Genomic DNA, 24,282 nt, shown 5'->3' on the forward strand with positions numbered 1-24,282 from the left:
CATCCTATCTCTTGTTCAAACATCTTCACCACTGATTTATCTAACCAATCTCATATAAATCTGTTTTGGTGGGGAATCTGCCCTTTTGTCATAACTGTGGACCTAAGTAAAAGTTATTAGGACTTCTCTGAACTTCTCAAAATGGAGAAAAAATATTCCATTGCTAGCTCTTGGATGAGGGTTCTTCCTTCGTCCTTAAAATCTCACTTGGCCCATTTCCAAACTAGTTTTGTGGACTTGCAAGAAAGAAGTTTGACCACTCTACTCCAGTTGGTACCTTGGACTCTAATTCCCCACATCTCCATCCTACTTTCAGGGGACTTCAGGAACAGCCAAAGACACTTTTCAACTGAAAAATCTTGGTGACCTTTCTCTGGTCTCCCAGCCCTGCTCTCCCCAGAGCAGGCCAAAACATAGCATACCTGATCTGGTGCTGTGGTGAGAGACTCTCATCCCGGAGGCCCTAAGAACTAGATCCAGGCTGCTGCTGCCAATACAAGGTCTATCCCATGAATCAAATCTCAAAGTATTTGGGATTCAGCAACACCTCTAGCAGACACCCATTTAAGGCAATTATTTGGCAGATTTGTAAAACAAAGTTGGAGAAAGAAAACCAGTCAGAGAAATAGCTGAATGCGCTACTCAATGAAACAAGGAGGATGGAAGTTTGGCAGATAGTGTTTTCCAAAAATGATTGAAAAAAGCATTTGTGGCCCTATAAGCCCTTTCAAAACCTTACCACGCCCCCATCAAGAGGAATTTATTTCCACTCACCCTGAATCTCTTTGGGTCTTGGTGACTATCTCAATGAATAGACTGTGGTTGAAGTGTACCTTATGACCTCTGAGGGAAGGTAGAAAAGGTGATAAAGTTTCCGCCTGGCTCGCTCTCTCTTGGGCATCTGACATTAGAACCTCGGGAGGAAGCCCAGGCTGTATGAAGAGTTCATATGTAGGTATTCTGGTTATCAGTCCACAAAGGTGCTAGTTGACAACCCATATCAAATAACTACCAGACACAGGAGTAAACCAGCTTTCTGATGATTCCAGCTTTGAGTCACCCCGGCTTTGGGCCTTCTAGCTGGAGCTAATGGGGCAAAGAAAACCTATCCCTATAGGAATTCCTGACACACAGAGTCCATCGTCATAATAAGTGGTTGTTTGAAGCCACTAAGTTTTGGGGTAATTTGTTGCCAACAGCAAGACATAACCAGAACAGGAACCTAGCCCGAGGAGACCTCTGAGCATATTCTATTTGGACTAGCCAAAAGTGAATCCATGCCCACTACTGAGTCTAGTCATCCCCTGCCAGGTACTTTCTGCATAAAGGTCATTTCTCTTGGAGCCTTGATTGCAACTTCCTGCGACTGCACTTGGCTCTCCCCTTCCAAATCCATCAGACTTGTTTTAAAAGGTTTGAATCTTAGCTGTGCATAGGGTTTGCACTCTTCTCCTTAAGTTTCTTTGCCCTTGCCTGGACAAATCAGGAGGGAAGCTTAGCTACTTATTTCAGTCTCTGAAATTCCTTGATGGTAAAAAAAAAATGGTGTAGTGGTACAGTGGTGGAGGGTGACGAGTAGTGGGGAAAAACTCCCAGCATCTTTGTCTTAGTTTTGACCTAGAGCTACCTGTTCTACTTAAAGGATCACATGAGGACAGTTAGAACCTTTATTCTCAGTGCCATGATACAACTGAATAATTTCTCTTCCAAGACAACCCTTTGATTGAGTCATTAGACTCAAAACCAGAAAAGCCAAAAATACAGGGACTTGTTGATCTTGTACACTGTAATAATACAGAAACATAGAATAATACCTTGAACATCATAAGCACTCAAATATCTATTGAGTGAAAGAATGAACAAATGAATGAATTAAATTTCCTTCTCTTTTTAGAGAGTGATACCTAATATTGGACTGGCATAATATGTTTAGAAAACCGTAGTGTTCAACAGGTTGATATTCTACTACACTAGGTAATATGTTTTTCAACCTGCTCAAAATAAGTATTAAACCTTAAAACTGTGAGTTCCTCAATGGAAGGGACCATGTCTTATTCCATTTTGTATCCTCAGCACATGGCACTTTGCCTGGTAGTTGCTAAGAATTCAGTGAATATTAAATACCAAATGAATGTCAAGCAGATTGGTAGAGTATGCCAGATCATTTACTTCTCCCAGGCTTTGCTTATGAGGAGACAGTAACAGATAATGGTCCTGGTCAATGTATCTAATACCCAGAGGGATCAGATTGGGATGTAGAAATCCAGAAGTCCTGAGGGCTCTCAGCCTCTAGAGACTCAAAGGCTATTTGTTAAAATATTGGTATGAATATAAAAAGTGTAAGTCTTCCACTTTAGCAATCAAAAGTGCTTTTCTGAGATTGCTCCAAATCTGATTTTCTTTCACAGCTAATTTTATGAGCAATTCATTTATTTGCCCATTCATTTATTCATGTATCCCATATTAATGGGGGCCTACCTATTGCCATTTTTCTGCAAAGATTTGTTTAATCTCCTCAGGAGACCGTTAAGTGTTCAAAAGGTCCTGATTCCCTGGAAGAGGGCCTGACTAGGCAACTAAAGACGTGATATCACCATTCTTTAAAGGGAGATGGAAATGTAGACATAAGATCCTTGTAATTCAGAATTAACTATTCTAGTGTATTTCAAGATGTGATCTGCATGGGGTGGAATCATTTGACAGATGACTATTAAAAATAGAGATGTCTGGGACCCATTTCAGACATACTAAATCAGAACATCAGAAGTGAGACTGGAAACTTTATGAGTAACCTCTGGTGATTTTGATCATATTCAAGTTTGAGAACTATTGACCACAGATGTCTTGCTAATAGGACCTACAGGTAATTGCTTAATTTAATCTAGCTTCTACCACATCTCTACAAAAATAAGATGTTTCTTCTTCTTCTTTTTTAAATTGTTATTTTTGTCTTTTTGTCTCTTTAGGGCCATACCCATGGCATATGGAGGTTCCCAGGCTAGGGGTCAAATCAGAGCTATAGCCACCGGCCTACACCACAACCACGGCAACACACTATCTGAGCCGTGTCTGCGACCTACCCCACAGCTCACAGCAACACCAGATCCTTAACCCATTGAGTGAGGCCAGGGATTGAACCCACGTCCTCATGGATGCTAGCTGGATTTGTTAACTGCTGAGCCGCGATGGGAACTCCGAGATGTTTCTTCTTACTAAGACATCTAATAATACTGTAATTGTGGCTCAGAATTGTCAATGCCCCAGACCAGAATTCCACTACCAGAATGTAATCATTTTTCCTCAAACTAACCCAAAATAAACTCCTGCAAAAAGAAAGTAAACCTGTTCTTCCCTTAAGAAACTTAGAGTTTAGAAGCCCACTGTTACAAAATATTTATTATTAAAATAGAGAAGCTTTTAACCTTGGATATAGCACGTTCACACCCTTGTCAATGTGAAAAACAATAAATAAAATCATCAGCTGTGAGAGGTAGCTCTTGGCCAGGCATTTCCAGATTGCACTATTTTTCTACCCACAGTGCTGACATCCAGCTGGAACCTTGTGACCTTTTCCTCGCCTTACCGCCAAACTCACTCCTCTTCTTCCCAGGAGACTTCTACTCACTTTCTGAATTTTCCTAATCTGGTCAGAGAGTGTGTCTAACAGGCGAGTTTTCAGGAAGTCCATCACCTTGACCACCCGGCCATCAATGTAGCAACTGCAATAAAAATAAAACAAGAATCAGATAAGATCTAAAGCAGACTACAGATATACTTCTCTAGCCAGAAGTCTGTGTTGCCTGAGGAAACAGCTCAGGGTTCACTTGGGTTCTACATCCTAAAAAGTGTTGAGACCCTGGATACTTTTCAAACAAATAATATGCCTTTGTCCTCTTCATCTTTACCTACCTTCATTTGTGGGCTAATATTGTGACTTTTTTGAACCTCCATTGAAACTGCATCTATTGCTCTATATGAACTCACAGGAAAATGCAACAAAAATTGTGTAATGGAAGAAAGCTTGCTTTGCTTTCCCCTCTAGGGCAAGTAATTTAAAACCCTTCCCATATCATTCCTACTCCCACTCTAAAGTAATAAATGTATGTGAAAGGTTTGAAAGAATACTCAAACATTTTGAAAGGTCTCCACCCCTTTAAATAAGAAAACATCAAGCACAAAAATCTGATTTAGTGCAGTGAGTGGGTCTCAAATATTTCATCTCTAGCTCACTTCTGGGCAATACCTTATAATTGACCTCCTTCCACCTCCAGAATAAATAAATGAATACATAAATAAATCAGCCAGATTAATGTCCAAGTGCCCTTTTCTTATATAGCAACAAGTCTGGCACTCATCAGTGTGGTGGTGTCCCAGGTTTTGTAAGGTAGCTTAAGTGAAACATCAAGTTGTGCTAAAACTATGTCGTTAACTTTTAACCAAAACAGATCAATCCAGCTTTGTGGGGACCCTCCATCTGGACCCCTACTCTGAAGATTACGACCAGGGTTAGGTGATGTTCATTATTTCAAACCTCCCAAGGCCCATCTTTACAAAATTCCAATTAAATCAATTTAATTTAAATAATGCTTATGACTCCTGGGTGCCTTTTCCAAAACCACATGGGTCTCTTTGGCTTATGGATAATGATGGATTATATCATTTTTAGTAAGACACCAACTAATCAGTACATATTCTAGAATTATGTAAAAATTCTTTTAAATGTTAAATTTCCATACCAATATGTGATGTAGTGGAATGCTTAAAATTCTTTCTTAATTGCACTTTCAACCAGGTGCTCTGGTTGAGTGTGGGAGATGAGTTCCTCCATTCATTCTTCCCCTTGGCATCCCTCACCACCTCACACCTTTCCAGAGAACCCAGTGTTTAAATCATTGGTATATTGGAAAGAGTATGGGTTTGGAGGCCAGAGACAACTGAGGTCAAATTCTAAATCGGGTATTTACTACCTATATGATCTTGGGCAAGATGCCTTAACAGCCCGCAGTTTCTTTATTCTTAAAAGAGAAGTAACATATCTACTTCTCAGGATTGACTGGAGAGGAAGCAAACAAACCTAAAATCTGGCACACCGTAGGCATTCAACATACTTAGTTCTTTTCGATTTCTCTAACTTTCAGCTCATAAAAATAGTCATCAATGATAAAGGACTAAGTTATGTGTGTGTATAGAATTCTTAAGGTGAAATTGTGTCAAAGAGTACATGTTTTGAAAATTTTGTGGTTATTTATATTAGGGAATAAAACCAATGATATGATCGTTCACCTCATTCCTGCTACAGATGGTAGACTCAGATTCAATTAACATTTATTATGTACAATACACAGAGCTGGGCATATCCATGTCAGATACCTCACGGCCTCCTCCTATTGGTGATTCACTATTAACACCTCTGATTTTTTAAAAGTTGTGATTAGATAGCATACTATCTGAAAGCTAGGCATATGAAAACACTGCAATGTTAAAATTAACTCCGGAGTTCCCATCATGGCTCAGTGTTAATGAATCCGATTAGGAACCATGAGGTTTTGGGTTTGATCCCTGGCCAGTGTTGCCCTGAGCTGTGGTGTAGGTGGCAGACGCAGCTCAGATCCCGAGTTGCTGTGGCTCTGGTGTAAGCCGGTGGCTATAGCTCTGATTAGACCCCTAGCCTGGGAACCTCCATATGCTGCAGGAGAGGCCCTAGAAAAGGCAAATAAATAAATAAATAAATAAATAAATAAATAAATAAATAAAAAATAACTCATGCAATGTTAATCTAAGATACACTGAAGGACATGAATATATGTTACTGTAATACATGATGACTATGCATACGATAAAAATGCATATAATTAGGGTTCTTTTATGTTTTAATCAAATTTGTAGTTTTTTCTTCTTTCTTTGTTAGCTCTAGTAACTATTTTAAACATCAGAGTTTACAAGTTTTGCTAACAACACATATAGTTTAATACTCATTGAGATAAAAATACCAGATGTACTTTTTCAATACGCAGGATTCCCTGTGAACATGCTTCCTGTCCCATAAAATCTATGGCCAAGGGTTGAGGGGCCTTCATTCTTCCTCTCCTTCCTTTTGTCTCTTTTCTCAAGTACACAAAGCCTTGTTCAGTCCAAGCTTTGCCCCTTACTACCTATATGATACTGGGTTTCCCCTGCTTTAAAACTGGTTAGAAAAGAACCCCAAACCTGTAGTATTTTCATAGTTACTGTACCCATAAAATCAGGAGAAATGGTGGGCACAGAATGTGGCACATAAAAGGTATTCAATAACCAAATCTACCCTAAGGTGGTAGCAACCTAGACTGAAAAGCTATGGAGTGGGGTGAGCAGGGGAACATCTGTCTAGAAAAGGACAGCATGTTCATTCACTGCAGGATTTGGAATGAGGGGAGTATGTAGCAGCAAGAACAGACTGGATTCCCAGTAGATGGGAGTCAGAGGGAGAGCTGGAAAGGGTTGTGATTATGTTGCAAAGATTTGCAGTTTGAAAAAACTTTTAATGATCATGTGGTCTAAAGCATGTAAGCCTATGACAGCATCCCTGAAAAGTGATCATCTAGGACAGGTAACCCACTCATACACTACTAAGTACCATTCCACTGTACTTAGTTCAAATCCAGGGAAGACCTAAAATTGGCTGCCTGTCCACTCAATGGCTATTTTCTTGGACCTAGGAATAGTCCAATTCCTTCTTTATGTGACACGTGGGGGAAGAATTCCAGTAAAAAAGTTTGGCTTAATCTTTTTAGACCCTATTCTTGGCCCCATTTTTAACCTAACAAGCTGGATTCAATCACTTTCAGTTGGTTTCAGGCGATTCCTGTGGGCTATGAATTAGATTGGAGTGGGAGAGCTCCAGGCAGGAAACCAGTGTAACAAGGTTATCTTATCTCAACAGTGCAGGCAAGAAGGAATCTGGGTCTAAGTAAGGGAGGTCATGGAAAAAGTAAAAGCGGAGAGCCTGTGAAGGAAGAATTAATAAAATAAAGCTTCTATAGTGTAAGAAAGACAAGAAGGGTGTAGCCAATGATGATCATGAGCTTATGAGAGAGAATGTCTTAGGGAACATTGGTGCCAAGGATATGCAGGCTAGTCAGACGAGGTTTTAGGTTTGTCAAAGGAGATAAGTGATTCCATTTGAGATATCAAAGACACAAAGAATATCAAAGAGAAAATATACAACAGGGAGTTGGAGATGTGAGAAGTCGGTATAGAGAATAGTTGAGACAAAAAATATTGACCTGGGTGTTTTTTGTTTTTTGTTTTTTTTTGGTTTGTAAGTAATGAATGGAGCCATGACTGTAGATGAGCTCTCTAAGAGAATAAGAGAAAGTTAACAGAAATACCAGACACTCTCTAAAATGCTTCTCAAATATGGCCCCAGGCATTGCCTCTATTTTTGGCCCAGATAAGAGTCCCTTCCTTCCTTACCCTGACCATCACTGTGTCTTTTTAATAACTCTAATCTGAGTCAGATTCATATTTGGATGTCAAAGGAATCCCCATATTATCAAACTATCAAATTATCAAAGTTTCACCCAATTCCTTTCTTTCTTCCTTTCTTTTTTCTTTTTTGTCTTTTTTAGAGCTGCACTTGCAGCATATGGAGGTTGCAAGGATAGGAGTCGAATCGGAGCTGTAGCTGCTGGCCCACACCATAGTCACAGCAGTTCTGGATCTGAACCACATCTGCGACCTACATCACAGCTCACGGCAACACCAGATCCCTAACCCTCTGAGCGAGGCCAGGGATCGAACATGCGTCCTCATGGATACTAGTCAGGTTCGTTAACTGCTGAGCCACGACAGGAACTCCTTAAGTTTCAGCAAATTTCATTTGCAAACATAAACCCACATTTATATTATACTACGGAAATAACTTAGTTCTCCAGAGTTTAGTATTCCTTTTAAGAGAGGGAGTATTTTAACCATAGGTATGAATTGATAAATACCTGAGCCTTTGCTTGGGTACCCCTGAACAGTTAGCTTGCTTCACTTGCCCTTCATAAATGTGAAGCTTCTAAGAAAGCAATTAATGTCCAAAAATCTGTAGTTATTTGAAAAAGTCCTTGTTACAGAGCTTTGATTCTCTGGTAGAAGCTATCTATGATAAAGGGCTCAATATATCATTTAGATTTGGACATGATGGCCTGTGATGACCACTTGGTAAGAGTACATTGTTAAAAATGATAAAAATGGTGATTTCTAACCAAGACTGGGTATAATGAAGTAGGACTGGCTTTCAACTTACTGTCCAGTGAACTCCGCTTTCCTCTAAAGATGATTCTGAGCTACCAACGAGTCCCTCTCTCCCCTCAAGAGTTAGCTTGTTTAGTAATGGCTGCAAAGGCATCAGAACACCAAACAAATCAGAGAGGAAAGGAAGGATCCAGGGAAGGAAAGAGAGAGAAAGGAAATTCGCCAATTAGAGGTACTTTGGCATCTTCCACATAAACCCTGGGAAAGGTTGGTTCCAGAAACACTTAGACTGATACTTTCAGGGAAATCATAGTCATAATCCAAGTTCTCTTGACATTTCAGCATCTCTTAGGATCACATCACAAGTGGCTGCCAGGAGAGCAGAACTAAAAGCGGAAGCCAGGAGAGGCTGTGCAGAAATAACATTTCTGTGAGCTATTACTACAAATGCAGTGAGCTTGAAACCTTTGTGTGTGGACAAATAGCCTGTCTGGCTCAGTATCAGCAACCGTCCTTCCTTCCTCTGCTGGCCTCTAGATTGGCAGGTCATATCAAGGGTACATCTGAGGAGGTGGTACAGATGGCAGAGCACACACATACATATGGTAAGTAAATGGAACAACTCAGTAATGCATTCACCAAATCTCTTGCTTGCCTTAGTTTTAAATTTTATCTCAAATTTAATATCTCATTTATTTCAAACATTGCCCTTTATCTGTTTATTATAAAAGAAACAAGTGCTTGTTATAGATAAATTAGAAAATGCATATCAACAAAATTAAAATACAAAAATATCACTGACAAGCTCAACACCTGGAGAGACCTACAGTTAACACTTGGCCATATAACCTTTCTGACTTTTCCATAGTAAATACACATAATCTTTCCCATAATTTGTTATTCCAGATCCTATTCCACTAGCATATAAAATTAAAGGTGTCCCAGCTGAGATTTCCAAGCCCATAGCACAGAGAAACTGACAGAAATATTAGAGACTCCAGGGGAAATCCTCTTACTCTTATTTTAATTCCATTCTGGTCAGTTAGTGATTCACTGCCAGGCGCAGGTCTCATCTCCTTTCTGTCTCTGCCAGCCAGGTTTTAACTCTGATCCATCTCCCCCCTTTCTCCAGGCCCCTAGATTTAGTCTTTAGGATTGTACTACAATTAGCCACTTATGCCCATTAGCCTCTTAAAACATTTAATGAGGAGAGTTTGTTGGCTCCAGGGGCAGCTGGTTTTGTTTACCTGGCTCTTTGCTTTAAAAGGAAAACCTTTGCCCCTTATTATCTGACCCCTTCTTTTATTTCAGGTAATTGCATTAGTGCTGGCTTCCCAATGCTCAGGAATTTCCGGACCTATTTTGCAGCCTGCTGCTTTCAGGGAGGAGGGGCAGTCTGCTCAGAATTCTAACACCCAGCCTGCCAACTGGGAAGGTAATTCCATAAAACTGGGTCCCCGCCCTGCCCCCCCCAATGGGGGAGAAGCTTGGATAATCATTAGAACAACGCTGTTGACCTATAAAACCTATTCTGACACCTTGAAGCCAAACACTGGAGAGGCTGACTTGAGTCTCTGCAAAGCTTTATAAATTGTATCTGCTCCTCCTCAAAAGGCCTCACTCTGGGTTCCTGTGGGGCACATTCATCTTCACACTTGCCTTTAGGTTTTCTGAGGTGACATTATTCTTGATCTTCTTTGCTTTGGGTCAACCTAGGAAGCAGTGGTAGTACCCACTACTACATTAGGCAGGTAAAGCTTGGATGAAATGAATACTCTTAGGAAAAAAAGATCCTACAAAATATAGATTTTTTTTCTTTGGCTTTTCTTAAACCAGTGCCTATATAATCCATTCAGGAGTCACCCAGCTGACTGAAGGTTGTGGTTCAGGAATTTCAGAGTCTGTACTCTGGAGAAATGTTATCATTGAAAAATTATGAAAGTAAAGGTCAGGGTGGTGGGCAATGCATCAGGCACATAATGGGTACTCAAAAAATACAATTAATGAAAGCATGAGTGCCTGCATAAGCTAACAAGGAGCCAAAAGGGTGACCCTGAGGCTCAAGTATTGTCCCAAGGGTCCTATTTTCTTAAACGTTTCTCTCTCCTAATTCCTTGCATACTTTGGGTCCTAAGCCTCCAGCCCTAATTACTCTCCCCAGTGAACAGAGTGCATGTGGAGAGACACTGTGTCTGGCATGGGCTCAAACAGCTGGCCCTCGATCCTAGCAGTGCTGAGGAGAGATCTATGGGAGCAGGGGAGGAGAGGGATAGGAAAGCCATCCGCAGCTCTGGTAATCAAAGTGGGTTCAGAGTGGGCACCTCCGGGAATCTTCAGAGTAGTAGCAGGTGATGGCACCCAAAGGGTGGGCAAGAGTGGATCCATGTGTTTAGGGTCTGATATGTAAACAGGTTGTTTACATTTCAAAACACAAAATTAAGGACAAAAGTAAATATTTATATAGAATGACAAAATAAATCGCAACCAACTCCCAGAAACTTTTTTAAGTCCCTTTTTTTCCGAGAGCTCTTTAGGCAACTTACCAGAAATGTTTACATAGCAAGGCTCTCCCCTCACCATCTAGAACATCCTAAAATTCTCAGCAACTCCAAGTACTCCTAGGAACCAATGCAAGTGAAGGGCTTGAAGCTCAAGTCGTTAGCTTCATGGTTAACATAATAGTGGGCTATCAATAATAGGAATGACACGGTCTAAGTTCCTGGAATCTAACCACCTATGTGTCGTATTTATTTAAATTCAGTGTTGGTGAATTGGGACCTTATACAGTTACCACATCCTTTCCCTGACCCCTTTGCATATAACTGCCATTGTAGCAGAACAGCACAACTAACTTACCTATAATTAGGTTAGTGTATTATGAACTAGAAGAACATAGAAAAGAGAAAGAGGAAGGGAGGAGCCATCTATGTATTAAGTTCCTTATTATTTGTAGCTATTTTACATATGGTGTCTCATTTAACACTCATGAATACTTCTCATTTTTCAGATTATAAATTGTGGCTCAAAGAGATATAGTAATTAGGAAACCGGAGACTTAAGTTGGTACTAGGTGACAGACACCTAAAACTTCTCCCTCTGCTCTGCCAAGTGTGAGAGCTATACAGACTACTGTGCCGACTTCATTTGTCCTGTAATCAAGTACAATTGCTTTTCAGCTTCCTTTAGTCCTGCCTACTTCAACTAGCCTGACCACTTAAACAACACTGAACTAAATGCAAACTTCTCAAAAAAAAATTACAACAAATAAAAACAAAAGCAAAACAATTATAAAAGCAAAAACCTGGGAAAATAAGTAAAGGAATGAAGGTGGTATAATTTTATCATTTTTCTTGCAAAAATGCTTTTTGAATTATTTTATTATTAATTGTTGTATGAAGAAAAGGGGCTCCAGGGTCAAATAAGTTTAAGAAATGCTGGGTTAAAACCAAGTCAAGTAGTATTTCCTGTTCCAGCCATCATGGAAGAGATCAGAATTACCGTCCAATCATAGATAACTTGAAATCCAACATAAAAATATAAAACAACTGTTTGAAGGAATCAGACAGCAGCCAACTCAAGCTGTGATCCTTGAAAGGGGGGAGGCAATGAGCTGAGCCCCACATTCACCTGGGCTTGCTCCCCTGGATAGGGTGGAGATAATTTACTGACCACCAAAGCTGTGTGCTCCTCTTCCACAGTGCAGAGCTGTTGCCAAGAAGCAGCTGCTCAGCCAGAACCTATTATATCTCTGTCCCTGTCACATGAGGGGTGCCCGTAAGACTAAACAGATCAAAGCAACATGACCAGATGTAATGTGTCACTTTAGGCTAAAGTAGTTGGAGAAGTGTATCACTTTTGAGCAGAAATTAAGAAGACATGTCCTTCCTTATAGTGTCTTTTCTTCATTGCCAGATGAATGGAAGTTTCTCCAAAAGAAACCACAAGATGGAAAAAACCTGGGTCCTAGAATACCACATAGAAGGCCATCCACTAGGTATCTCAGCACTGGATGTGACATTAATGAGAAAAAACTTATATTGTTAGACCACTGAGATTTGGGGGTTTATTTATTAAAGTGTTATATTTCCTAGTGCATAGGTATTCATTACAACAAAACTCCATTATACCAATCAATATTTCTGACCAACAGTTCATAATAAAGAGGTTATTCTTTGAAAGGAACTGGTCCCTGGTATGAAAATACAAAGATTAACCCAGAAAACTCTACTTAATTCTAGTTTGAATTGAATGGGTAATTGTCAACAATGGACTGAATTCTAATACTGCATAAGGACAGCTGAGGACGGGAGAGATTATTCGTATTCTTCTATACTTAGGCGAATTGAATCCAGGGTGACTAAATGACCAGAGAGGACGTGGAATCTAGAATGTTGGAAGGGAGGTCAATTAATAAAGGTCACATATCAGTGAGTGGCAGCCTTTTGACTCTACATCCAGTGTTCTCCATTAGGCTTCTGGTGAAAACTTGAGTTTTCACTCTGAGGGATAGCCATAGTTTGAGGTAGACTTTATTTAGGCATCATCATCGTCAATGAAATTACATGTCCTAACTTGCATGCATCACACAAGAAGGAAAACCAGAGGTTCGACTTTCCCCTGCATGATGTTACTTATTTCTAGATACCCAGTATTCATAACTGTGCGTGTGTGTGTGTGTGCACACTCACACACACATGCACACACACACAAAAACACCAGACTACTTCTCTAGCTACACTCACCAATACCCTGTACATTTTAGTTCCTGCATTGAACTTTTATGCCCAGTAAACTCAATGTCATAGAACTATACCTTCTTAAAGTATACTCACTGTGTAGAATATTGCACCTAGAGAAAACCCAGATAGATGTGTAAATATTGCACCTAGAAAAAATTACATCAATATAATTCTTTCACAATAATTGCCACTTCTTCATTTTAAAAGAAAGCCTGGCTCTCACCATAAAAACCTCAAAAGGAACTGTTTACCATGAATATATGTGTATGTACACACATGCATGTGTGTATATGTGTCCATATGTATTCAAAGAAAGAGATTGAGAGTGAGAGAGAGAGCAATACCATTTACTGGTTAGATTTCAAGGTGGAGGTAAATATAAGTTGATCTTTGAGTTGTATGGTATGTGAATTGAGCTCCTCCCACAAAGAAAACATTCCTAGTAGGATATTTTTTATTTTAGTATTTGCATTTTTGTGTAATTTAGGTATTATTAATATAAACATTTTAAAATGCTATATTTTTTTGATTCATAATTTTATTTTTATTTATTTATTTATTTTGTCTTTTTGCCATTTCTTGGGCCGCTCCCGCGGCATATGGAAGTTCCCAGGCTAGGGGTTGAATTGGAGCTGGAGTCACTGGCCTATGCCAAAGCCACAGCAACGCGGGATCCGAGCCGCGTCTGCGACCTACACCACAGCTCACAGCAACGCTGGAACCTTGACCCACTGAGCAAGGGCAGGGATCGAACCCGCAACCTCATGGTTCCTAGTCGGATTTGTTAACCACTGCGCCACGACGGGAACTCCATTTCTTTTTTTTTTTTTCATAATTTTAAAATATAATAATTCTTTTACAAAAATACACACTCATTTTAAAACTTATTAAACATAACAAAAACTACAAAGAATGTAGTAATTAAAGCAAATCTCAATGTACTACCTTTATCAACATTCAGAGAAAATCATACATACATGACTTTATAAAAATACTTACATCAATAATTTTACAGCAACATTATCACATTGTATATGCTATATTCAAATTTAAAGGTATTTGAATGTAACACAAGAAAAAGAAAAAGAAAAATAAATATTTATAAATATCAGATACTACTTCCTTAAAATGTTTTATATAAAACACTTAAAAAGATGGCATCATGCTTTTGCTTTGACTATGTTCAACTTTAGACAGCATGTATCAATTGCCTATCTCTGTGAAAGATAAGGGTATTATTCCTATTTTTCTACAACACTGACAACCACATCGGCCAGTGTTGTAAGTTTTGCCTTAAACATCAAAAATAATTTAGAAAACTCATGAGCAGAAAAAAAGCCTATTGCAGTTATTGTCTTTTACCTTTTTGTTTGTCTTTCTTCCTATGTGATATTCTGAGTTTCCTTTTTTTTTTTTTTTTTTCCTTTTTAAAAAACTTATTTTAGCCATTCCTTTAGGGAGGTTTTTGTCAACAAATTCTGTTTTCTTTATTGTCTTGTTTTCTTTATTAGTCTTGTCTTTCATTCCCAAAGGATATTTTGGCTGGATATAGACTGCTAGGTAAACAATTCTTTCCTTCAGCCCCTTAAAAGAATGTTGTGCAACTTCCTTCTGGCCTCCATGATTTCTGATGAAACAAAATCTACTGTCATTTGAATTGTTTTTTTTTTACCTATAAGTGAAGTGCCATTTCTCTCACTGGTTTCAAGATTTTCTGGTCTTTAGCTTTTAGTAGCTTGACTATGATTTGTCTCGTTATGGATTGAGTTTATCTGTTTGTGGTTTACTCAGTTTGTTGAATTTATAACTTTAAGTCTTTTGCCAAATTTGGGATGTTTTCAGCCATTATTTCTCCCAGTATGTTTTCAGTCTTACTCTCTTGACATAAACTTTAAATCCTTTCTTTTTGTCTTGCAGATCCTTGAGACTGTTCTTTTTTTTTTTTTTTTCTTTTTGTTTTCTCTGATATTCAGATTGGGTAATTTCTATTATTCTGTCTTTCAAGTTCACTGATTTTTTTTCATCTATCTTTTCCATTTTGCTGTTTAGCCTAGCCACTGAACTTTTTTTTTTTAATTGTTATTTCCCCAATACAATTTTTTTTCTACTGTACAGCATGGTGACCCAGTTACACATACATGTACACATTCTTTTTTATTTCATTTTTTTGTATTTTCATTTCTAAAATTTCAATTTGGTTCTTCATATCATTTATTTCCTTGTTGAAACTTCCTAATTCTTTGCTGAGTCTTTCTATTTTTTATTTGTTTCATGTATTTGTAATTGCTCACTGAATATTTTTATGATTGCTGCTTTAACATCCTCATAATTTGAACATTTCTGTTATCTTAATGTTGGCATCTATTGATTATCTTTTCTCATGCAAGTTGATATTTCTCTGGTTCTTGGCATGACAAGTGATTTTCACATGCTATCTAGTCATTTGGGGTATTGCACTGTAAGAGTCTGAATTTTCTTTAAATATATTGTTTTGGGTGGCTTCCTCTGATACCACTCTGGCAGGGTAAAGAAGGAATACTGCCTCCATACTGCCAAGGATGGGTAGAAGTCCAGGCTCCCCACTGGGCCTTCACTGACACTCATGGATTAGGGAACCTTATTACTGGTGGGTGGATATAGGAGTTCCAGCTCCACCCTAGGCCTCCATTGATATACTATACTACCCTGACTGCAAGGGTAGGAGTGCCTTGTTACTGCTCCCCACATGGCCACCACTGACAAGGGTGGGGGAGTAGCCTCATTACTGCTGGGTAGTGGTAAAAGTCTTGACTCTCCACTAGGTATCTTCTGACAGCATCCTGGGGGGAGTGGAAGAGTCACCTCATTTCTAACTGCTAGGGGTGGGAACTCACCTCTTCATTTGGTCTCCACTAACAATGAGTAGGGATGGTGGGGAGGATCTTTGTTGTAATCTAGCAGGGATGAAAGTCCTTGCACCCCTCACTAGGTCTTTACTGATGACACTCTGGTGGGGGCACTGAGGTACCTTATTACAGCACAGTGAGGGTCAAAGTTTTGGCTCCCTGCTTGGTTTTTGCTGATAGGGGTAGGGGTGGGGATGGAACCACAGTTTTTTCCTGTGGTTGTGTGGTTAGAGTAGAGTGGTTGTTGTTTCTACTTTGCTAGGTTATTCCTTCCTGCTTCTTTAGGGAGATCTGGCTTTTCTTGAGGCACTGTTTGTTTGTATCTGTTGGTGCTTCCAGGTTGCCAGTCTCTCTCTGGAACCAAGTCTGGGATATATGAGGCAAAAAAATCCCCAAACCAGGAAGCTCACCACTGCACTCTTCCCTGGTTCCAGTCTGCCTTCTTCTCTCCAAATTTCAGAATTGTTTCATGTTTGCTTTTATAAATAATGGCTAGGGTTTAGTTGTACTTCATCAGAGGAATGAGAAATAAGGAAAAGTATGTATACTCCATCATTCTTGAAGTTTTTTTTTTATTTTTTTTTTATTTTCCCACTGTACAGCAAGGGGGTCAGGTTATCCTTACATGTATACATTACAATTACATTTTTCCCCCACCCTTTGTTCTGTTGCAACATGAGTATCTAGACAAAGTTCTCAATGCTATTCAGCAGGATCTCCTTGTAAATCTATTCTAAGTTGTGTCTGATAAGCCCAAGCTCCCGATCCCTCCCACTCCCTCCCCCTCTCATGTTTATCTTTAACTGCAATTTCAGCAATTTAAATTGTAATTTTTAATCTTAATATTTAAATGTAGAAAATTGGAGTTCCCATCATGGCGCAGTGGTTAACGAATCCGACTAGGAACCATGAGGTTGCAGGTTTGGTCCCTGCCCTTGCTCAGTGGGTTAAGGATCCGGCATTGCCATGAGCTGTGGTGTAGGTTACAGACGCGGCTCGGATCCTGGGTTTCTGTAGCTCTGGCGTAGGCCGGTGGCTACAGCTCCGATTAGACCCCTAGCCTGGGAACCTCCATATGCCGCGGGAGCGGCCCAAGAAATAGCAAAAAGACAAAAAAAAAATGTAGAAAATTAATTTGCCATTACAACCAATCCTTTTACCAGCATTTCTTTATCATGTCTCTTTCTGCTGTTATTTGGCTTCTTCATCCTCAAGTTGATTTTTCAACAAAGTCTCATGCATAACTAAATATTCCCTAAGTTTCTGTGTGCTTGAAAAATGTTTTCTGCCGCCTCTATATATGCAAAAGAGGTGCATATAATGGATGATGTAAGAAAGAGTCTTCCATAATAAATGAGGGTGCTCAAATGTCAGATTTTCAATTTTAAGTATCTGACTAAATTAAAAGTTATAACCAGAAGATAACTAGTTATGATTGCTTAGGAGAAATGCTTAGATATCACTCTCCCAAAAACAATAAAATTCCCTCCACCATTTTAGCAGAATGATGATTGTATAAAACTACTGAGCTACTGAATGCTTACTATGTGTTATGCATCACATATATTATGTAATTCTCACATAATATTATGAGATAACTAATTTATTCAAATATAGTTATGGAGTGCATACTATATGCCCGCTATACTCCAGATTCTAGGCAGAATCTATTAGTGTTCATGTTTTGCATATGGAGAAACTGAGTCTCAGAGAAGTAAAATACCTTGCTAGTAAATGCAAAGGCCAATATTTGAAGTCAGAGCTGTATGATGTTTAATCATAGCATATACTTACTTTCTAGCTGATAAATATGATAAATCATATCAGTAGCATGAAATAAAATTCAAATTCCTTGGACTGGTACTCAGAATGTAAAATTATATTATTTGTAACTGATTAATGATTTGATTAGATTTATTTAGTTAATAGGAATTTTAATACCATAATTCCAAGGTAAAATTTCACATATCTCTTTCCATAAAGGAATGTTCTCAACATCTTTCTCTTTAAAAAATTTCAGAGTTGAAATTTTCATGGTACCCTAAAATATCCTAGTCTTTTTCTCTTGCAAAGTCAGTTTGGTTACTGAACCCAGAAGGACCTGAGAATCAGGAAAAACATCAGCATGTTGTCATCTTTGTGATTAAGAACAGGTATTTGAACATGAAGACAAAGCAAACTGACTGCTATCATTGGAAAGATTTTTAGGTAGAAGAACAGCCCCCTTTTAAAGAATTATTTCCATTTTAAAGAGCTGATCAATCAGGAGTTAATCAAGACAGAAATCAAAAGCAAATAGGTTCTGTTTATTTTCTTGAGAGACACGATAGTTAGCTTTCTAAATAAAAACAAAAAAGGTAAAATTTCATTTGATATATTCTGTTTACATAATTTGAACAATTATAGTAGAAGGAAGTATTAGTCCTCTCTTGGTATTTGGGCAGGGGGTAGGGTGAGAGGACTGGTACAAGAAACCCCTTCCCCATCTCCTGCCCTGATGAGTATCAAGATCTGTGGATGCTCAGGTCCCTTAAATAAAATGGTGTAGTATCTGCACATAACCATATACTTTATTTTCTTTAATTTTTTTTTCTTTCTCTTTCAGGGCTGTACCCACAGCATATTGAAATTCCCAGGCTAGGGGTCGAATTGGAGCTGCAGCTGCTGGCCTATGCCACAGCCACAGCAATGCCAGATCGAGCCACGTCTGTGACTTACACCACAGCTCACGACAATGCCAGATCCTTAACCCACTGAGCAGAGCCAGGGATCGAACCTGCATCCTCGTGGATACTAGTTGGATTAGTTACCACTGAGCCATAATGGGAACTCCTCTCCCATACTTTAAGTCATTTCTAGGTTATTTATAATACCGAATACAATGCAAATGCTGTGCAAATAGTTGTAAATATGATGTAAATGCTTTGTAAACAACTGCCAGTTGATGGCAATTCACGTATTGCCTTTGGAACTGTCTGGACTTTCTTTTCAAATACTTTCAGTCCATGGTTGAATCCATGCATACAGAACTCAGATATGGAGGGCCAACTGAATAAAGAAAAGAGGAACAGAAAAATAAATAGAGGGAAAGAACAAGCAAGAGCTGAATCCCCCTTTCAGGGGTCTTTTGGTTTCTCCCAAACTCACCCCACTCTCCTTGCCTCTGTTCTTTACTTCTACTCAGCCTAACGAGCCCTACCACTCAACTACCAGCCCCACATACATACTTTCAGACATCTGCTTCTTCCCATGCCTAGGTCCCTAAACCCATTTCTCCTGCTCCTTTAGCACCATACCATCACCTGTTCAATCCAGCCTCCATCAATGAACCACAACAGAGTAGTTTTCAGCACCTCATCCCAAGTCTCCTTCCCATCTAGTCCCTACTCCTAACTTCCTGAATGATCCATCACTTGGACTGGCAAACCAAGCTTCAGCCTGTTTTCTCTTTTTTTAATCCCCCCCCCCTAGCTTGTGCCACCATTCTTAACAAAATTTCAAGATCTGCCTACACAATTGGTCTTGGAGAAGTCTTTACCTGATCAGCCCTCTCCACAAAAAGCCTACTGGATGGTGTCAGGCTAATGTGTCACCTGGAGTCCCTATTCCGGTGGTTCTTAATCCTGTCTGTTTTTGCATTAACTAAGTGAAGATAACAGCTTTTCAAACAAAATTTTCATTTATTAGAGAGTGATCTGGACAAGGGACTAGGAGATCCCTGTTCTGCCAATCATTAGTTTTATGACTTTAAGCAAGTCTCTTAACCTCTTTTATCATCTTATCTATCAAGGTAGTTAGCCTAAATCAAGGATAGCTAATGCCAGTTTTTGCCTCATGTATTTTGATCTCTGATATTAAGTGCATGTTTTGGACTGTTATAAGTTAGAAAATTTACCCATTTATTATTATATAGTGCTCCTCTTGACCACTGATAAATTTCCTCATTCCAAAGTTGGCTTTGTCTGAAATTAATATAGTTGTTCAATCTTTCTTTTGATTTATGTTAGCATGGTACATCCTTCTCCATCCTTTTACCTTTAACCTATCTAAGTCTTCATATTTAAATTGGGTCTATTGTAGATAATATATAGTTGGGTCTTATTTTTGTATCCTCTCTGACAATCTCTGCCTTTTCATTTTTGTATTTGAACTATTCACATTTAAAGTGATAATGGATATAGTTGGTATTAATATTTACTATGTAAGTATTTTCTATTTCACACATTTGGCATTTGTTTTCTTTTTTGCCTCCTTTTTATGTTTCTCTGGTTTTAACTATACATTGTACATAATTAAGTTTTATCTCACTTCTTAGCAAATAATTATACTTCTTTCTAAATTTTTTATAGTTGCCCTAGAGTTTACAATATATGTTTTAAACCAATCTAAATATTCCTTCAAATAATACAATACCACTTCACATGTAGTGTAAGGACATTATCACATATTCTTCTCAGTTCCTCACTCACATCTCTTACAATATTGCTGACATTCTTTTCCTTTATCCATATGATATAATCACCCAATACACTGTTGTTACTATTACTTTAAACAATAGATGTTTTTCATATCAATTAAAAATAAGAAAAATAAAAGATATTATTTTACCTTCATTTATTCTTTCCCCGACACTTTGTTTTTTTCTAACCATTTACAAATGCAAATAGCATTCTGTAAAACTTCGTGGACACACACAACCCCATGATGGGCTGGATTTGGCTTACAAGCCATAGGTTTCCAGTCCCTTATGCTCTAAACAATTAAAATTCTCCACAGCTAGAAAGCTACCAATTATTCTTTTGGATTAAAGTATTATCTGCCATATTTTCTGTCAGAAATGATATACAACCATCATTTGTAGGGTCAACATATATATCACTGGTACCTATCTGTAATGATTTTCACACTTAAGTATATGACTCACTATCATAGGAAGTATGTTAAATGTAGATTCCCTGACTTTGGATGGAGCTTTTGAATCTATATTTTTAATCAGCATCCCAGGTGATACGATTTGTGAATAGATCCAAACTTCGAGAAACACTGGATCACTGGAAGTTATTAGATACTTTGTTTACATAAAACAAACAGAAACTCACCAGGTCCCTAATGACAAAAAGTAAGCACTCAAAATAAGATCAATCAAAAAAGAAAGTGCTGAAACTACAGTAGCCTTCCAGCACTGATTTCCAATAGTTGCTTAAACCCCCAGATCCTTCTATTTCACTCTTCCTACTCTAAATAGCTTCCTTCTCTGTGAACTCTTTTTTTAACTTACTATGCCCACAATGATTTATAGTAATATAGTCATGAATCCAGAAACAATCCAGGCTGTATCACCCACTCTAATTTAAACTGACTTCGTAAAAATGGAATTTGGGCTCCTAAGTAAACACACATGACTGAGTGGATACTAGAAATCCCCCCTCCAAACTTAAAGATGTAGAAATGCTGCACAAATAAAAGAAGGAATATTAGCTAAACCTTCTGAAATGAAGAAAAATATCTAAATAGTAGAAATAAATAGGGATTCAAAATCAGAATGGTAACTGAGTAGAATCAGTAGAAGCTGGTCAAGCATAGGCTTCAAGAATGGGAACTGGCAGCTACAACTTATATCAGAAATTCAGAGGACTGTTCCATACATGAAACAGGACATCTTGTGAAATGCCTATTTGTGTCTTTTACTCTTTTTAAGATCAAATCCCCCATCTTTTCTTATTGACTAGTAGGAATATTTTATATATGCTGGCTGCAAACGTTTTGTTGTATATACATGGCCAATATCTTCTCTCAGTTTATGACTTGCCTTTCCACTTTTTTTGTGTCTTTTTTTTTTTTTTGTCTTTTTGCCATTTTTCTTGGGCCGCTCCAGTGGCATATGGACGCTCCCAGGCTAGGGGTCGAATTGGAGCTGTAGCCGCTGGCCTATGCCAGAGCCACAGCAACTCAGGATCCAAGCCACATCTGGGACCTACACCACAGCTCATGGCAACGCCAGATCCTTAACCCACTGAGCAAGGCCAGGGATCGAACCCACAACCTCATGGTTCCTAGTCGGATTCATTAACCACTGAGCCACCACGGGAATTCCTTTTCTGTCTTTTTTAAAATTTAATAAACAGATATTGTTCATTGAAAAGTTCAACTAATCAAGTTTTTTGAATTAATGATTTTGACGTCCTATTTAAGAAATCTTTGCCTACTTTGATGGCATGAGAATATGTTATGTTTTCTTCTAAAGTTTTGTTTTATCTTTCTGTGATCTCTTTAATTAAAATCTTTAAAATAAATAATTAAAAAAAATCTTTGTTTATGGTATAAAATATGGATCAAACAAAAATTTTAAAGGCAGCCAAAAAAAAAAGATTTTACCTTCAAAAAAGTGACCATATTACTTACATTTGACTTACTTACACAAACTATGGAAGCTAGAGGATAATGAAATGATATTTTTCTAATGGCTAATGTTTTCTTCCTAGCAGTATGACCAAGATCCATCTAGATGTAGCTTTCTTTGTACATATCCTTATTACAATTGGCTGAACTTCTTCTGTAAATGTTTTCAACTAAGCAAAATTGTGTAAAATAAAATCAACCATTTTAAAGTTTACAGCTCAGTGGCATTTAGTACAGTCATAATATTGTGCAGCCATCATTGCTGTCTAGTCTTGAAACATTTTCACCTCAAAAGGAAAACTTAAATCCTTTAAGCAGTAAATCACCATTCCCTTTTCTCTCAGCATCTAGAAACCACTAAACTTTCTGTCTCTATGGACATACTGATTCTGATCATTCCATATAAATGGAACCATTTGATATGTGGTATTTTGTGACTAACTTCTTTCACTTAGCATCATGTTTTCAAAGATTATCCATGTTGTGTCATATATCAGTACTTATTCCATTGAATAGCTATACCACATTTTTTTAAAATACATTCATCCATTCACACACATTTAGACTTCTTCCACATTTTGGTGTTTGTACATAGTGCTGCTACAAACATTCATGGACAAATATTTGTTTTTAAAAATACCTGTTTGCAATTTTTAAAAATACCTGTTTTCAGTTCTTTGGGGTATATTACTCTGAGTGGAATTGCTGAGTCATATGCTAATTTTAAGTTTGACTTTTTAAACTTCAATTTGTGGCATTTCCCTGGTCATTCTGCCTTCAAAAATTGCTTCTGTTGCATTCTCTCCTCTTCTGGTACTCCAATTCTCGGTAAAAACTGACTGCAAATTCCATGTACTCATTTTCACCATTCTTTTTTTTTCCCCCTGTGTTTCATTTTGGATATTTCCTATTAACCCGTCCACAAGTTAATTAATATACATTTTTGCTATATCCTGTCTGTTTTAAACACATCCAGAGAGTTATTAATTCCAGATTTTTTGTACACTTATAGACTATTCATTTGATTTTTGTAAAATAGGTTCCAATTCTTTGTTAAAATTCTCTATTTTTTGCCTTTTACTCATATCTTCCTCTACTTTCCTAAACATACTGATCAGAGTTATTCAAAATTCCTTGTCTGATAAGCCCAAGACCAGAATCATGTGAGTATGCACATGCACCCACATGTGTGTGTGCTTCTCCTCTCTTAACTTCTGGCAACTTAGTTCTATTTTTTGGTATGCTTCATAATTTTTGAGTGGATCTTGGACATTGTGAATGAAAAATTTTAAAGACTATGGATGATTGGCCATTCTCCAAAGATAGTTATGTTTTCTTCTGTAAAGAACAGAGAATACCAGCAGATTACCTTGATCCGATTAGAGTCTGGTTTAAGGCTTTTATAGGTTTGGTCATTTTCAGATTTGCCTTTACTCTTAAGACACTGTCCTTACTTCTAAGGCACAGTCATTACTCTTAGGGTATAAGCCTTGCAGGGTCTCAACTGAAAACCAGAGGAATTTATTAAAGCCCCTACTCTTTGGCAGAGTTTGAGCTCTATCTCTGTTTCTCTATCACTATGTAGCTGATGAAATCTTTGTGTAGCACTCTAGCCTCTCAGCTGCTGTTTTTGCTTCATTTCTAGAGATATTACCACTTGGGCATACAGCTGAGGAGTTGGCCAACAACTTGTGGGACTTTGTATCCATATCCTTGGGCTCCTTCTCTGTGCTTCGCTTTTCTCTGGGATTTTGCCCTTTAACACACAGTCACTTTGGCAGCCCCAAATTTTGACTCTGTCCCCTCAGCCCAGTAAGAATGCTGTTTCTGTTTAAATTCTATTCCTCTAGGCTATCATCTGGAAAACGTCCTTAGGGAAAATCTAATGATAGTGATATGGGGTTCACTTCATAGATTTCCCTTCTTTCAAGGATTCTAGCCCCTTAAGTCTACCTGTGTTGATTATACTCCAGTACCTTTGAAAGGTTATTTTACTATTTGACCACCTTTTAGAGTTGTTTTTGGTGGGAAGGTCAGTC

The 24,282-nt window shown here is 38.2% G+C and overlaps 1 protein-coding gene across 4 annotated transcripts in view; it reads right to left on the reverse strand.

Moving 5' to 3' along the window:
- The window catches only part of HPSE2 (heparanase 2 (inactive)), a 726,022-nt gene that overhangs the window by 150,935 nt on the left and 550,805 nt on the right, over positions 1 to 24,282 (reverse strand). For all 4 annotated transcript variants that reach the window (XM_047760831.1, XM_047760830.1, XM_047760833.1 and 1 more), the window contains exon 7: positions 3,626 to 3,719. In XM_047760831.1, coding sequence (XP_047616787.1) covers positions 3,626 to 3,719 — 94 coding nt within the window. The remainder of the gene's footprint in view (positions 1 to 3,625; positions 3,720 to 24,282) is intronic.

This window comes from Phacochoerus africanus, chromosome 15 (genome assembly GCF_016906955.1).
Source record: "Phacochoerus africanus isolate WHEZ1 chromosome 15, ROS_Pafr_v1, whole genome shotgun sequence".
In the NCBI taxonomy this organism is placed as follows: Eukaryota; Metazoa; Chordata; class Mammalia; order Artiodactyla; family Suidae; genus Phacochoerus; species Phacochoerus africanus.